Source organism: Eleginops maclovinus, chromosome 10 (genome assembly GCF_036324505.1).
Source record: "Eleginops maclovinus isolate JMC-PN-2008 ecotype Puerto Natales chromosome 10, JC_Emac_rtc_rv5, whole genome shotgun sequence".
In the NCBI taxonomy this organism is placed as follows: domain Eukaryota; kingdom Metazoa; phylum Chordata; class Actinopteri; order Perciformes; family Eleginopidae; genus Eleginops; species Eleginops maclovinus.
In genome coordinates, this window is record NC_086358.1 from 7,749,927 (window position 1) to 7,765,752 (window position 15,826).

Consider the following 15,826-nt stretch of genomic DNA (forward strand, 5'->3'; position numbering starts at 1 on the left):
ATAAACTTGAACTGTCAATGCTTATGTTGGTTTGGTCTAATGTGCATGTACTAATTATTTTAAGGATGTCGTAGTTTGACTTCTGATTGAACTGAAGCATCTGAAATGTCACTAGTATGTCACTGTTACTCACAACCCACTCGTGTCATTATCTAAGGGGGGCAGGCTTGTTATGGGAAAAGAATAAATGTCAGACAGATTGGCACAAATACAATACCTCACTGATTCCAAGACAAGAGACCAGACAGAGATCTGCCCCAGAGGCACAAGCTGACCTGTAGTTCACCAGATTGTGAATCTTTTCAGAGTTCCCGTGTCCACACAGGAGGACAGGGCAGGAATGCAGCACACACCCTGCTCATAAACAGTGGATTTGCATGGAAAACTTATGGGGATTTTACCTGTTACTTAAAACTGAGGTCACCTTTTTGACCTGAGCAATGGCAAACATTTAGGAACACTGTTTGAACAGCTTTTTTGGAACTACTACTAGAGTTGTTTATCTTCTCCTATCTTTCTTGGAACTCTTAGTTATCCACACAGAGATTTCTACCTGAAACTGCAACAGTTGTGAGGCATTACCCAAGGTATTTGTTCAGCACCAGCGCTTTGTGTTAGGACAACTTGTTGCCACCGTAAACGTTCAGGAATCCACATGAGGTCACTGAAAACACCAGAGACACTTTACTTGGCTGTACAAAAAGAGAGCAGGCAGTTAAAGCCACAGCAAGATCCTGACATTCTTCCTGAGAGAGGCGGGTGGAGAGTGGAAACTTCACTCCACAGACCAAACCAGGTGCCAGTGCATGGGGAAAAAAGGACTGCCAGTCCATTTTTAAGTAATGTTTCTTTCGATGGCGCAGCTTCGGGGAATTTTCCGCTAAGCTCGGGGACAATAAAGCAATACAAAAGCTGGTAGTATCTTTAAAGCAGAGGAAATCGGGGTGAATGTTAAAATGATTGTTTCCTTGCTTTGAGGTTTGGTCCAAGCTGCAACCTCCAGGCAGATCAGTGGAGCTTTAGAGGAAAGTGGGAATCCCCTCCAGAGATAGTTTCGCTCCCAGTCAAACATTTAACCTGTACAAGGTCAATAGCTGCTAGCTTGTCTGCTCTGCTACATGACCCAGGGCCGCCTCAATTTCTCTGGTGAAATCACAGGGACGTTGTCCATATTCTATACAGCATATGGTTTGGTGAGATAATGTGTATCCCTAGCTATCCCATAATCATAATTGCAATGTTGGAATATTAAGAAAGCTGCAATACAAATCTTTTAATTTTTTGTGTTAAAGGAATATCAAACCCTCAAATATGCTGAATTTGCATCCATAGGAAGTGTCCTCTGGTTTGTGAGGTGTCCAGTATATTGCATTTTTCTGTGCATGACTACAACCAGGTCATGTGACCAATGATGGAAAGCATATACTGTAGGCCTGAGTACGGGTCACCCGTCGCTAATCCAATAACTCCATCTTTTAAATTAAGCATCGGCTTCAAACGGAACTATACGGGTAAACAAACGCACCAGAAGCCAGCCAAGGAGGGCGGGCGGGTCCAGGGATGTGTCTCACTATCTTAAACCACCCTCACACAACAATCAATCACATGCTGAGTGGCCAATGTGTTCCTCATTTAAAAAGCAATCATTGAGCACTTAAAGCGGTTTAATTACCCTGCCTGGAAAACTCTGGAAGAGTGACGTCTCTATTGCAATTGTGGAAGCTCACATCATCCTGCTGAAACGGGCATTCGCTAATAGAGAGCTTCAAAGGATGACAGTGGGGGTGTGTTTGTCTATCATGGCTCAAGCCCATCACTCACATGACTCAACTCCCTGGATTTGAGCTACATACAAAAGGAGAAGTGGAAGAATAGGATGAGGCAATAGGAGAGGGAAAATCTGAAAGAAGAGTTTGGTTGAGGACACAGAAGAGGAAAGGGTGGAGACAACGAGGGAACTGCAGAGATCAGAGGGCGAACGAGGAAAGAAGATGGAAAGGATTGAGGAGAGAATGGGCTTTTGTGGGGGTGGATGTGATGGCTTTGTGGGGCAAGTGTCTCCAGGGTGCCAAGGGGCCCCAGTCTGGTGGTAAGGGGGTGGAGGGAGGGCAAGATCTGCTGCCTCTGCAGAGAGAGGGAGGGGGAGGATGGGGCAAAAACAGGGCCTGAGACTAATCCATCACTCCCTCCCCTCACTCCCCTCTCTTACTCACACAGACACAAACTCCCTGAAATCCTTTTTACCAGAAGTCCTGCTGACTGCAGCCAGTCACCCGAGAGCCAGTTGACATAACAACCCCCCGGGTACTCATGCCTGCACTCTGCTTTGCCTAAGTAACTGACACTGTAAAAACTGTACTGACCTGCTAGAGGGGGAGCTACCATTGTCACCAGGCGGAGAGAGTGTGCTGCTTTCCCTCCTTGAAATCCTTGTAGAGAGGGACAACAGCACACATTCAAACTCAATAAAGCTATGAAGTTTAACACAGAGAAGCATCTGTGTTTTCCTCTTCTTTTTTTTTTACAGGCTTGTTCTTTGTCCATGCCTTCCGGCGTTCTCTTTGCAGTACTCAAAAGGAGTCATTAAATGTGACGTATGGGAAGGCAAACAAGCAAACTCACACAGACACACACACACACACACACACACACACTGAAGAATGACAACAACAGGCAGAAATACACACTGGCTGTCCAACAAGGCTGCAATCATGGAGGCTGGAGTGTGGAGTAGGAAGGGTGGGGTTTATGGGGCTTTATCTAGCTGGGTGATCATACACATGCATGCTCACACACAAACACAACACACAATGTGCTGCGTCGGATTCCTTTTAGAGGGCCAGAAACAAACACCCACGCAGTGCTTTTAATGGGACAGATGTACTGTAGTAGCTACAGCTAAAGCACCTACCCTCACACCCATTGCTACCCTTTGATTCACTCCAACACACGGAAAGCATTGCGTCACTCCGGCAACACTTCAGGTGCACACAATTTGCCAACTTCTGATGGAAAGAGTGAAAAATGTGCAAATTGATCGAGGCATTCACCCGAACACTGGAAGCTAGCTGTTTCAACTATTTTTAAATGTTGACCTAGGCGTGTTACTCTGAGTAGAACTGATGTTTCGTTCAATGTATTCCTCTTCCATGTACTCCGCATGACAACAATTACTCTACTAATGATAACATGCATGAATCCTTATTTTTCACACATGTCTGGACTGTGGTATGACTTGTATGCGTAAAAAGCATGCACCTCCTTCTATAAACACTTGAAATGAGTGATTCCCTCTTTCAGTTCACTACAGAGTAAACACTGAGCTGTCTCGCCTAAGAAACTAATGAGATTTTCTCGCCTGTCAACAACTTATCAACATGGACTTTATCCCCAGAATGGCCTCATGTAAGATACAGAGTGAGCAGAGAGGGGGTGCGACATAAAGAGAGAGGGGTTGGAGGGGGGGGGGCTCTCATCCTGCGAATCCTGCCAGTGGGGTTTCTCTCTCTCTCTGCTCTCTGGTGTCCACTGTGCAGAGCAGACACCATCTGGCCAGCTGGAATGCCACAGGGCAGGGGGTGAGGGAAGGGGGTCTCCTACTAGCAGGGGGATGGGTCATCGCTGGGAGATGGAGCATTAACAGTGAGGGTATTAAGCATGTAACGCCACCTAAACTCTTTTAAGTGGAAAGAACAGACAAGGAGGAACACTATGGTACTGTATTGTAATAGGAAATGGCGAACATAGACATAAACGTTGAAAGATAAATAGGTGATATCATTTATTATGACTTTTCTATATAATATGACCGTAACAGAAAAGGAAATATGCATCTGCATGTCAGTTTGTAAGGAATACATTTGGGAAAAATGCATATTTGCTCTTTGTTTTAGAAGAATTGGGTGATTCACTCGATATCACTCCCATGACGGTATGTATTTGTTTAAGGAGCTATACGAGTACAGCCAGCAGCAAGTTAGCTTAGTTTTAGCTTAGCACATAAGTCCGGAACCCTGAAGGTGAAATACCTCTTAAGCAGACTTATTGACCCTTTATATCGCCTTTGTTAAATCCATACCAAAGCCAAAGTTTGGTTTGTGGGGGGGATTATGTGGCGGAGTATTAAGCCTGAATGCGCCGCTCATTGAATAGCAACCGGTGAGTCACTGTTCCCAGCTGAAAAGTTTCCCAGAACATAATCCAAAAAAATGTCACTATTTGAGATCAATATCGTACCTTTAATCTTATCTTATCCACATTAAAACCACAACTTTTTTCCACTTGACTATTTCAGAATTAAAAAAAAGCTTGCTTTGGATGCATGGTAGGAACATTTTAGAGCATTGGGACAAATCCAGGATAGCTATCTCCTTGACTTGTCTTTATGTTACGCTAACCAGCTTCATATTCATCGTGAAACCAGAGAACAAAACACACTTGTGGGCAAAAAAAAACCAACTAAGAATAGGCATAAAAAGTGCAATATTATTGAAATACCTTCTGTAAACCAGTCCATAAGGATCGATTTAAGGCAACCTTTACATCCTGTTTTAGATCGCATTAAAATGTTGCCGTGTTTAACCACACTCCTTTAACTATATCCCTACATACGGTTCACAAATGTGCATTTCTTAAGTGCATGTTTTACTAATGGATGGTTTCATGGCAACATCTGTCACTCACATGAGCATGAACGCTTTAAACCCTGGTTGACATGTACAGAAAAAGTTGCTCATAAACTCACTTGTTTTGACTGAGATTGAAAACATTCTGGTGTTTTTTTAACTGAGGCTTTTTTGTTTTTTAGTTGATGATGGTGTCAGAGGAAATTCTGCTCTGGCACTGAGCTAAAACAAAGCATGGAGAGAAGCCCTGTGCTGCCCCGACACATGGAAACTGTTATGTGTGTGCAAATCAAATGAAAGTCTGAAGTACAACCATATGTTTATGTGCCATGCAAATATTACACTGGTTAAAGACGTCATTGAAGTGGGCCTAGGCTGTGCGGTGGCTGACCAAATACAGTTAGCGTCTTGGTGACGAAGCTGGAAACGGTCCACTCTAACTGCTAGCTAGGTTTATAAATATGTCTTAGTGGAGATTAGCCTGAGGGTAACCCCCTTGCACTTTTCCTGTTGGAGTTCCTATTGCTCACATTGTCACTTCCCTTCGGCTTTGTATAAATATTTGTACGGCAGGAACTTTTTGGAAGTGCAGCTGACATCAAACCATTCTGAGAGCTGCGGAGAGAGGATAGGTCGGAAGGGATGGATGGGGTTGGGTTATGGATCTCGTGTTTGACTTTGTAGAGCGGAGTTTTGCAGCTCAGCTGTAGCTTGTAATTTAACTGTTAAGTAACACGTGCGGAAGAACGCTCAACATACTAATATCTATATAACAACAGAATGTGCAGACCGTCTGATTGGGGGAAATTGTTCTGCAATGTATAACATAGCTGATCTTTGCTCATCTAATAATAAACTGAGACAAACTGGGCACAAGTGTACATATTTCGGACCTCTCTCTCTCTTAGAGCCTTGTTAAAAACCGTAATTACCCATTTGAATCTAACACTCTTTTTTTATATCCCTTACTTTTCAGCTAAGCAACACACTGTTTTGGGGTGCATTCACTCGGCGTACCAAATAAAATCTCCGACACACACCTTCATGACAGAACGTTGGCAGAACTGCAGCAGAACCACAGAAAAAAAAAGCCAAACGAGAGAACGATAATGGAGTGGTTTTCAAACTTGGGGGGGAGGCAAGATGTGAAATCTTGCAGGAAAAATGTACATGTTTATTCCCAGGGATGTAGCCATCTTGGCACATTTTGAGTTAATCTGTTGATAGCAATGAATTGTGTTTAGGTGTGCAGGTGTGCATTTAATAGTTGGAGGGTTTGCTATTTGGAGAATAGGTTTGGGAACCACTCAACTGAAGATTTAGGGTGAGGAAAAGTCCTGAAAGAAGCCAAAAAAACACCATTGTCATTAAAACCTCTGCATTGCTTGCTAGCACTTTTTCATGATGATTCATGAATTGAAACCTGATCCACAGTTTCATTCTTAAAGAAGTCTGTTGTTTGGGGTCTTTACACGGTCCAAAGAAGAGGAAGGTAAAGAGCAGCAGAATTAATGTTAGCATGACAGGAGCCACTCCCTGCTTCTTCTGCTCAAGATAGCACTCAGTTATGACCAATGCATTTCTCAACAACAAAAGTAACACCAGGCAGCTGGGTGTTATTAATGAGTTAAAGGGTAACATGTGCCGTCTTGCTCAGTGTCTGACAAATATAGTTGTCTTATCAAGGCATGCATCAGTTTCTTCTTGCTCAACGCCAGCTCGCTGAGGCAGGTTAACCTGTTGTGACAGACGCCATTGAGATGCTGTACATTGAGGAAAAATACAGCCTGACAAGTCCCAAATACCATAGCCCTCAGATATAAAGCTTTAAAAAGTAACATGTGCTCTTCGAATGAATGATTGCCCTTCAACACAGTGAAGTTTAAAGATACAATGTACTGAAGATCAGATGTGACAATTTTTCTCCCTAAAAAGTCACTGTTTTGAACATAAGCCTTTTAATTTGCAGCTTGTTAACAAGTGATAAGAGCCAGGCAGAGTTTAAATGACTGCTGAAAGAAATGCACACTGAATAAACAAAGGCTACACCTCACATACGCACATCTCAAGAAAATCAAACACGCCTCATCCATGTACACAGACATTACCCAAGCTGTTTGCAAGTATTTGCATAGCTCGGGCAGTTCGACACAGATAAACATGACTCTGATTCCAAACTATGTTGTGCCAACTAGTGAGTACTGTAGAATTTCCCCCCTCAGCAGAGTTGAAAAATAAGGTATTGAGTGACAGCCATTTCTGCTCTCACAGACATTCTTATCACTTTGTTTTCACAGGTGGTTTTGCAGAACACAACAGCTCAACTCTCTCGGTCACTGTTTGCAAAGGGACTGGCTCTTTAAAAAAAAAAAGAGTCTCTGTTGACCAATTTTCCAAAGGAAGACAGTGGGTGAAAGGATAAAACCAGCTGGAGTGGACTTTCTGTCACTTCATATGCCCCAAACAGGGACAGAAACACTTGCATTCAATTGAGTATTAAGACTCGTCATAGGCTGCAGCTTGGAAAAGGCAAAAGCCTGACAAAAAGCAAGCATTTCTTTCAGTGTCCATCGTTTTCTTAGGAGTTAGGATGATGAATAATGCGGGAAACTACCCGGACACACGCAATGACAGCCTGGAGAGGTCGTGACAGCGTTTCCACACAAAACTACGCATATCCTCGACCTTGAATGTAACAATTTCTAGGGAAACATTTGACTTCTCGCACTGATAAGCATTTCATCATACACCTGTGAAATATCTTCAGAGGAGCTTGCATTTAGTGCCTCGTAGTAACACGCACTGCAACAATGCAATCATAACAATGTTGCAACATAAACCGCTGCTTAATGTCGTGCATAACATACCTGCAATTCTTCATGGAGATCAGCATACGCAACATCCAAAAGACAGTTGGACTCGTGTTAGGCAGCTGTTCAAACAAAATAGCACACTGAGGTTTTTAACAGCGCGTATGTTCTGTAAAGTTCCTGACAATGCTAACCGCAGTACGTCACTGACGTTCAGCCCGAGCGAGTCCTCGACGAGAAGGAAAGAAACCAGAAATATATACCGACACTTTTCTTCTTTTTTGTTTTTAGAAAATAGCTCAGCTTTCTCGATCCATCCTTCACCGAAGAGATACGGCGCTGTCCTGCCCGGGCAGGGTGCAGACAGTGAGAGCAGCAACAGACAGGTCCGGTAACTTCAAACTTAAAATGCCTACTCGCTTCTGATTGGTCCAAACTCAGGGCGGTGGTGCATTCATGAGCCTCCGGTTAATGTGTTATTCAAAAGTGGACTTCTCTATACGCAGCCTAAAAGAAGCTGAAAGTGACACATTCAATTAATTCCAGGTTTTTTGTTTGTTTGTTGGGCATTCTAAACTCCAGATGCTTTTTATAACGTACTTACTTACTTCTTACTTCAGCTTTTTAATATAATAATTCTGCTATACACATAAAAGACCCTTTTGCTTCCTGATTATCTTGCAGAGTGATTTGGAAGTGATGCTAATGTAGATTCATCAGGTCACCTTTATTTTATTAGTTGTGAAGAATTATCCAATATTTCACACACAAGACATCCTTACATGTATCTTTGTATCAGATTGGAGGCAGCACCACCCGGTTGGGCATAACTTATCAAAAATAAGTTTTAACATATTTAGTTTTGCAACATCTGGCACGACTGCTAGTTGTTCAAGGTGTGTTAGCTGGATTTGCAGGCTATCCGTAGTAGGATTTTCTTTCGACAGTACCTGAAGGCATCATAAAGGTAGATTTTGTAGACTGTTATACAGTATATCCTTCTGTCTTTCTATGGCTTTATTTATCTCACTGTCTAACACACACTGGAATTATGTTGAGGTTTTTGTTTGTGATTATCATACGCATCAATAAAATGCAAAGCAGGTGATGCCTGCCTTTACACTCCATCTGTTGTTGTTTAATGTACATCATTAAAAAGGATCACAATAATGTTAAGTCTGCAATGCCCCCTGCTGTTTGATTTTAGACAACGTTTGTACCGCGAGGATTTATGACTAGTAATCAGTTCCTGATGAATAGTCTGAAACCACTCTGAAATGATGTAAATATTATCAGTCATTTTCTTCTTCACTTAAGGTTATATAAAGACAGAGTGAAATGCTTTCTTGAACTGGAAGATACATATTTTATGTTAAAGAAAGCATACGATATTGTGTAGCATCCTGTCTTGGTAGCTTTTTTGGAATGTAATCAAGGGGGTTAACTTTGTAAAAATGTGCTTATAGATTTTTCACAAGCATGTATATTGCTTCCTATTTCACATGATGTGGCAAAAGATGATTGAGTTTACGTCTGGCAATTTGTGATCTTACACGTGCATTAACTGAGAAAGATTAATGACCTTGTCACCTAACAAAATCAGTGTATTGGGGGCTTTCGTATTAGGTGTCATGCACCAGAAGGTCCTGTCACATAAACACTGAACCCAGTAAATTACTGACATTCGGATGATGGATGTAAAAACAAATGGAATTCTTTTCTTTTATTGACTTCTTTGAGTGTGTTTCAGTTTTACAGTTTCTCTGTTAACATTTCAAACTTCAACAATGCTAGGGATGAAGTTTGATTCCCACTGTCCTGCAAATCACTGTGGTCCTTCATCTTCATCACTCTGTCAGGTTAGTTGGGAAACACCAAGCCCACCTGAAAAACATACAGGAATAAGTTTCAGCATTATGAGTCACTGATGACTGGCAACTATTAAACACAACACAACACTAAACCTAAAGTGTGTGCTACTCTGTGACATTTATTTAAGATCTCGTATCACACATAATTGAATAAAGCACAGCTACACTTTGCATTTCTGAATTTAACCTGGAGTGTCTGTGTTTGTAATTTCAGCAAAAGTCAATATAGGTAGCTCAGTTTGAATCCATAATAGATAATTTATAATAGCCCTTCTTCATGTCATTAAAATAAAGTGTACAATATCACAAATCAAGATTAGACAGTAGATCAAACCCTATTCTGTCTTAAAAAAGGCGTAACATGGATCCAACACTTATTTGATGTTAGACTAAGGTTTTATAGACCTGTCATTTAGCTCTTCAAGGAATTGTTGCACTCAAATTAAATGTTTCAATGACCAATAATTCACTATGACAGTTACTTACAGTAAAGTTTCTTGGCAGATGGAGATAATACATTATTCAGTACCTTGTCTGGACTCATAGTAGGACACATCCAGTTGTACAAGTAGTAATGAAGGCTCTTGTCACTGATGCTGAACTTGAGCTTCTCCAGGAAACTCTCGTTATCCATCACATTGAGAGCAAAGCAGATGTCAAAACCTTTCTGTCAGTGAGGAAAAACATCATTTAATTTGTTAAGAACCACGGTCAACCAAATATGTGCATATAAAACAGAAATACTAATGCTAATATGTAGATTGAAGGGAGGATTAGCTAAGTAGGGAAGATAAGCTAAGCTACTTGCAGGTTTCCTGGTTATGTTAAAAGTCAAACACCTTGAGGTCTTTTTAAACGAGGGGTTATTGTTCTGACACTCACAGTTTGAGCCAGGACCAGAGTATCCTCCATGAGGTCTACCGGGTCTGTGGTGGTCGAGGCAATGCAAAGGAGATGAGCAGCTCTCATGTCAGTGTGCACAGGATGATTCAGCACCCTGCAGGAGACACTGTAGAAGCTCACCACGTCTGTCAGTGTGCCATCGCCACCCTGTGTGTGAGGAGGGAGGGGAATTATAAATAATGCAGCATAGGCTTTTTTTTATTCTTGAAAGGGTGAAGAAAGCTCTACCCCCTCCAAAGAAATTAAACATTTAAATCGACAAATTGTAAGGTCAGACCTGCACGACATAGGTCTCGATCACGTTCTCCCTTGGCAACAGCCAGTGCTCTACTTCCTGCAAGGACAACATGGGGCTGAGGTGGAACTTGCCGAGGTTAGCCTGCAGCAGTGAGTGAATCCCTGCAGCATCTTCCTCAGACATACGGCGAAGACCTGGGGTCTTTGTCACCTGGAAGAGAAGAGGAATAGAAAAGCAAGAAAAACAAAGCACAAATTCCTGATGATTTAAAACAATTTCTTAAATTGGAGAAACTGCAGGAGAAAAGCGTAACATTTTAACTAATGTATATCATTATGAAACCTCCATTAGTTGAGTATATTTACATTAGGAGTTTCATTTTGTTGACGTATTAAGGTCAAAGGTTTTAGGAGTGGGAATTCTGGAACAGTCATAAAACCCAAATCAAACCAAATCACACTTTTTTAGGAATAAACATGTATGTACATCTGGCCATGAATGATATATGATTAAACCCTCTCTGTACAAACCCTTATTATATAGATAGGAATCAAAATGGAAAGTTTCTTATATGTCACTGTAGTGGCAAATTCTGGTTTAGAGTCATATCAGGCCAATGACAGACTATAATGGCACTGATGTGTTTTGTCTGTAGGTGGCAGCACACACTCACCTCAGGCAGACGGTTGAACTTCACAGCCCTCTGCAGGTTCATGTTCTGCTTCAGACCTGGGTAGCTCAGCTCCATCAGCTTTCGGAGATTCAGAGGGCGATGCCAGTACCTACAACATTACGTTGGTTATTTTGTTAGAACAGTAAAGTTAGGACATTGCTTCAAATGAGAAGATCAAACATCCCAAAACACTCACTAACAACATACTTATGAGTAAAAAAACTCAAGTAAAGGTATCAAAGTATTAGCAACAAAATATGCTAGTACAAAATGTACCAAAAGTAAATTATTGTGTTTAAATTGTTCTTGCGTTAATGTGTTCATCGCTTCAATGCTGCAGCTGCTAAAGAACGAACCAATTTTAATACTTGATATACTGCTCAGCATCATAAACTATTATTATCTATCATAATAAAGTACTTGTAAATGTGCATAGTTACATTAAACCGTACAATTACCAAAGAAAAATGTTGGGTTTCAAACAAAAAATGTATAGCTCTCTAACTCTAGCATATCTGCTTCTTGGTATTGTTAGGTCAGCGTTGATTGACAGTTACCTGGCATCTCAAAAAAGTTACATCACCTTTCTCCAAATGCACTCTGCTACTGCTTTAAACAAGTAAACAAAACAAATACAAAAACAAAAGTCTGCCCTTTGAAATAGCCAATCTTCTTGTGACCTTTGGCAGGGAATATACCCCCCATATTAAAACGTTTTTTTCTGCAGGCTTTAAAAGTGCTAATTGTGGCTTCACTTTGCATTAAAATCAATGTGAATCCACCCTGTGCAGCAGCTACTACCTGCAAGAGCTCAGGGGCGTGGGCAGCACTAAGGCAGCTGTGTAGACAGCCTGGTAGACACCCTGCTGGTTGACTCGTCTGGTGAGCTCTCGGATCAGAACAGGAGTCATCCGCTTCAGGCGCAGCTTCTTATGAACACACAGAAATTTGACCTGTACCATCCGCTTCTCCCTGCAGGAGACCAAATTATAAGCATTTGGTTGTAGACACTTGCAGGTAAAATTGCTTCAATTTTTGTCAGCAAGTGCTCTGAATGTTAATACTGCTCATATTTCACATATCGTTGCATATATTTATGAGCTACTCACGTCTCATAAATGCGGACATCTGCGGGAAGAGCAGCAATGAAGCCGACTAACTTTTTATTGGCGTCTACTCGTACACCACAGTGCCACAGAGCCAGCCAGTTAGGAGGTTGTAGAGCCCTTAAGAGAAAGAGAATGACATTGTCTGCAACGTGAATCTGTGAAAACATGCAGGGGTAGTTCAACAAACTCTGATTATAGACAATTTTTCAATAAAATAATTGAGCTTGAGATGACTCAGCTGAATAAACACAGCAGCTTTCTTTAACCTCAGGGCCAAATACCTGTGCCAGTTCCTGGAATTCTAATGTTAATTATTCGTATCAAAGTAAATTATGTTTTGAAATAAGTGTTTCCTGAAGGCAGAGATACCGTTTATGCAGATCACAGAAGCAAAAGCCAGCAGTGAGATAAGAGTAGCCGGTAACTGATAACGGCATGTCAGGGGGTCAGACTGGAAAGTGGAGTGGGAAAAATGATGTTGTTCGACTCAAAACACTTTAAATACTTTAGTGCAATTCACAAAGTCGTGTCGCAGCTGTAATGAGAGGTTTTGGGTGTTTTAATGCAAGACCTGACTCAAACAGAGTATGGTAATATACACTAGATGACCTCAATTGTCAATCACGGCAACCTTTAATTTAAGATGGTGGCAAAGATAACCAAAACAAGGATTTCAAAATCTTCTATCGTGCCTAACTTTAGTAGAAAATAAGACCAAACTTTTCAATGTCAGTTTTTGAGCCCTGACAACATACTTGTTTTAGATAAGATAAAACAGTCAATAAAATATGTTTCTCAAAAAATGTGAATCACCACAACCACAGAAGTTATATTAGTTATAAATGAGCACAAATGTTCTGTAATGTGTGAGAGTAACGGCATACAGAGAGACACAGTTTAGACAAACACACATGCACATAAAGTCTCACACACACTGTTACAGACACAGACACGTGGAAAGATACATTTTTGCTGATATACATTGAAGCTTACCATCGTAGGTAATCCAAAGAGAACTCAAATCTCATAGTGTTGTCATCCTCCTCCATGTAGTTCTCATTGAGCAGAGTGCATAGCTCTTCCAACTGCAGTGATAGGAATTTGTTTTCACAACCTCACACGAAAAAGTACAGCTCCTTACATCTAAAAGACCCAAATTAGACAGACTAGTGTGATGCAGACTCTAATGTTGTTATAGAACTTACCACAGAGGGGCTGCTCAGGTCCAGAGTATCCCAGGAGAAACCTCGAGGCAGAGAGTAGGGCTCCTTGCGCACACTGGCTTCACCCTCTATTATTGGACCATGAGTCTCAACACAGTCACCTGAGGACACAAGTATGAAGAAAAACAAATGAGGTTATACATAACTTAATTCTCAATGTTGTAATTACAGTGAATGATTTATGAAGTTTTGGTAATGGACTTTTTAAAATGGATGCTCTTTAATAATGTTTAAATAGGATTAGAGAGCTTCTTCTTACCATTTTGCATAAAAGGGAATTGAACATTAATACAATTAGTATGCAACGGCTGTAATCAGAAGAACAGTGAAGGGCATTCAGAGCAACGTTTGATGAGTGTCTCTTGTATTTTTTTGTCTAATGTTCCTTAATATACACATGCATGATAGGGAAGAATATGATACCATGTCTGCTCACAGATGTTGATGCTAATGTGATTGTAAAAAAGTAAGACTGGGCCATTAAAATGATAGAAGTAGCTTGAAAGGGTTCGCAATAGTCTTGTCTCTAAGTGAATGGTAAATGTTGGTATATTGAAAGGACCGTTTCAGCATTTTTACGATTATGATTATTGCAGGACAGTTAGACAAGCAGAAGGTGCCCCCTTTAAATCTGTCTTATAAAGCTTCTGTCAGCAGCTGGTAAGTTTACTGTAGGCTAGCGTAACAATGGAAATCTAGAGAAACAGACAGCCTGGTGACAAAATCCACGTACATTGTAATTTTTAGTAAGTAAAAGTCAATATAACATTTTAAGGTGGGTTATATAATAAAACTGTTTCTTGGCTCGGAGCAGTAACTTTTGAAGTTTGCCTGGCCAATAGTTCGACACATAACCCACAAAAAAAACCTAAAATTGGAATTAGCGCACTGCAGTTTTGATAAAGAAACATGTGTTTTATGACTTATCACTGAGATGCTAGGTGGATTTTGTAACCATTGGCTTGGCTAGCTGATTCCCCATGCGGCTAATCTTTAAGCTAAGCTAGCTAACAGCCTATTGCCTTGTATTTAGCTAACACATGTTTAACTGGTATCAATTTTCTCTTCCTATTCCGTAACAGAAAGCTTTACTTTTGCTTTGGTTATACATTTGAGCCAATGCATTTGTTTTCGAGTACCCCAGCAAATAATAGCCGGAACAGTTATCTCTTCTCACCCAGGCTGGGGACAGGCTGTGTTTCCCAGAAGCGATAAGTGTGTTTTTTGGCCTGCTGCAGGGTCTTGGGCAGCGTTGGGCCCAAGGAGAAGAGGTGGAGGGCTTTCTGGATCTCCTGCTGCTTTGACTCAGGAAGAGAGTCCAGCTTTAGGGCAGAACAAGACAAGCAAGGACAAGTTACATTATAATCTTTCCAAGAAAACTGATGTTTGACCGGCACACAGCAGCAGATGTCATCTTTATTTCTGCAGCCAAAATGGGTTGTTTTTTAGACACATTTACTTGTTTCATAACCCACGCTTTGTGAGTGCTCACATTGTCACAAACACAAACTAGCACGCCTACAATACACAATAGACAAATGCACTCACACACACAAAGAAACAAACCATAGCAAAAGGGTCCCTGGGTCCCTCTGGTCTCCAGGCATCTTCCTTCATTTGCTTCTTTTTGCTCCGCTTTAAACTCTCACCCTCTGATGGTTTCTTATCACTGGAAGACATTGTCATGCAGACGTTCTTGAATATTGAATGTAATTTAACCAACTGAACACACAGAGAACGGAAAATACTGTCGTCCGTACAAAAAGTTGGTGTTGTGAACAAGTCCTCGAAGCTCAGGGTGAATCGGGGTGTTCTCTGACACATTTGTGGTTTTTCAGCTCTTATCTTGGCGAGCAGTGAGGGGAGGAGGGTGGCCGCCTCAGCCACCCAACCCAACTCCCACCCAGTGCATAGATAGCTGAGCACAATACTTGCAATTTAATTAAATACAAATTCTCACGGCCTTCACATGTCAGACAGCTGCTGGATAAAGCTATGGGGCAGATTAAAGCTCATAGCAGCTTGATCCAGGCAGCAGATTTAATTGGTTGAAGTTGTCTAATTGCACAGTTCCCATATTGTCTTATTATAAGGTCAGCACTTTTTCCAGCACCTTGTATCACTTGTGCCCATGATAATCATTGCCTGTGTTCATTGTGATGTACAACATTTTAACAATGACTCAGCAATCTGTCCATTGACTCAATGTCAGGCTGTTGTTTTATATACACACAAATGGTTACAGTTATTGAATTTTACAGAAGGGTACATGTTAGAGTCTGAAATACATTAGAGCTACATGGGTTCAAACTGTTTTGAATTATTACTGGTCAAAATAAATGTGTTTGGTGGTTTATTTTTAGCTGCAATGTGG

General features: G+C 41.1%; 2 protein-coding genes across 3 annotated transcripts in view; both read right to left on the reverse strand.

Moving 5' to 3' along the window:
* Positions 1-7,816, reverse strand: part of svild (supervillin d) — a 45,801-nt gene extending 37,985 nt beyond the window's left edge. The window contains 1 exon segment of the mRNA XM_063892997.1: positions 7,493-7,816. The gene's annotated coding sequence lies outside the window, so the exon portion shown is untranslated.
* A 1,327-nt stretch (positions 7,817-9,143) lies between these two features.
* On the reverse strand, positions 9,144-15,294 carry LOC134870480 (glycylpeptide N-tetradecanoyltransferase 2-like). Of its 2 annotated transcripts, XM_063892664.1 has the most exons (12): positions 15,213-15,294; positions 15,019-15,121; positions 14,630-14,774; positions 13,435-13,553; positions 13,223-13,314; positions 12,230-12,346; positions 11,922-12,092; positions 11,121-11,229; positions 10,487-10,657; positions 10,189-10,356; positions 9,836-9,973; positions 9,144-9,319 (listed from the first exon to the last, which is right to left on the reverse strand). In XM_063892664.1, the coding sequence occupies exons 2-12, from the start codon at positions 15,067-15,069 to the stop codon at positions 9,296-9,298; spliced, it is 1,305 nt and encodes a 434-aa protein (XP_063748734.1). In that variant the 5' UTR covers positions 15,070-15,121; positions 15,213-15,294; the 3' UTR covers positions 9,144-9,295. The 2 variants fall into 2 exon arrangements, with proteins under 2 accessions (XP_063748734.1, XP_063748733.1); XM_063892663.1 differs by having other exon boundaries at positions 15,019-15,275.
* Positions 15,295-15,826: the final 532 nt, after the last annotated feature.

Coding starts and splice junctions, on each gene's coding strand:
- LOC134870480 (XM_063892663.1), bottom strand. CDS start 15,138: ATGACAATGTCTTCCAGTGATAAGAAACCATCAGAGGGTGAGAGTTTA. Junction 14,775..15,018: donor CCAGGGACCCTTTTGCTATG/GTTTGTTTCTTT, acceptor TCTGCCCTAAAG/CTGGACTCTCTTCCTGAGTC. Junction 10,357..10,486: donor TCGAGACCTATGTCGTGCAG/GTCTGACCTTAC, acceptor CCTCACACACAG/GGTGGCGATGGCACACTGAC.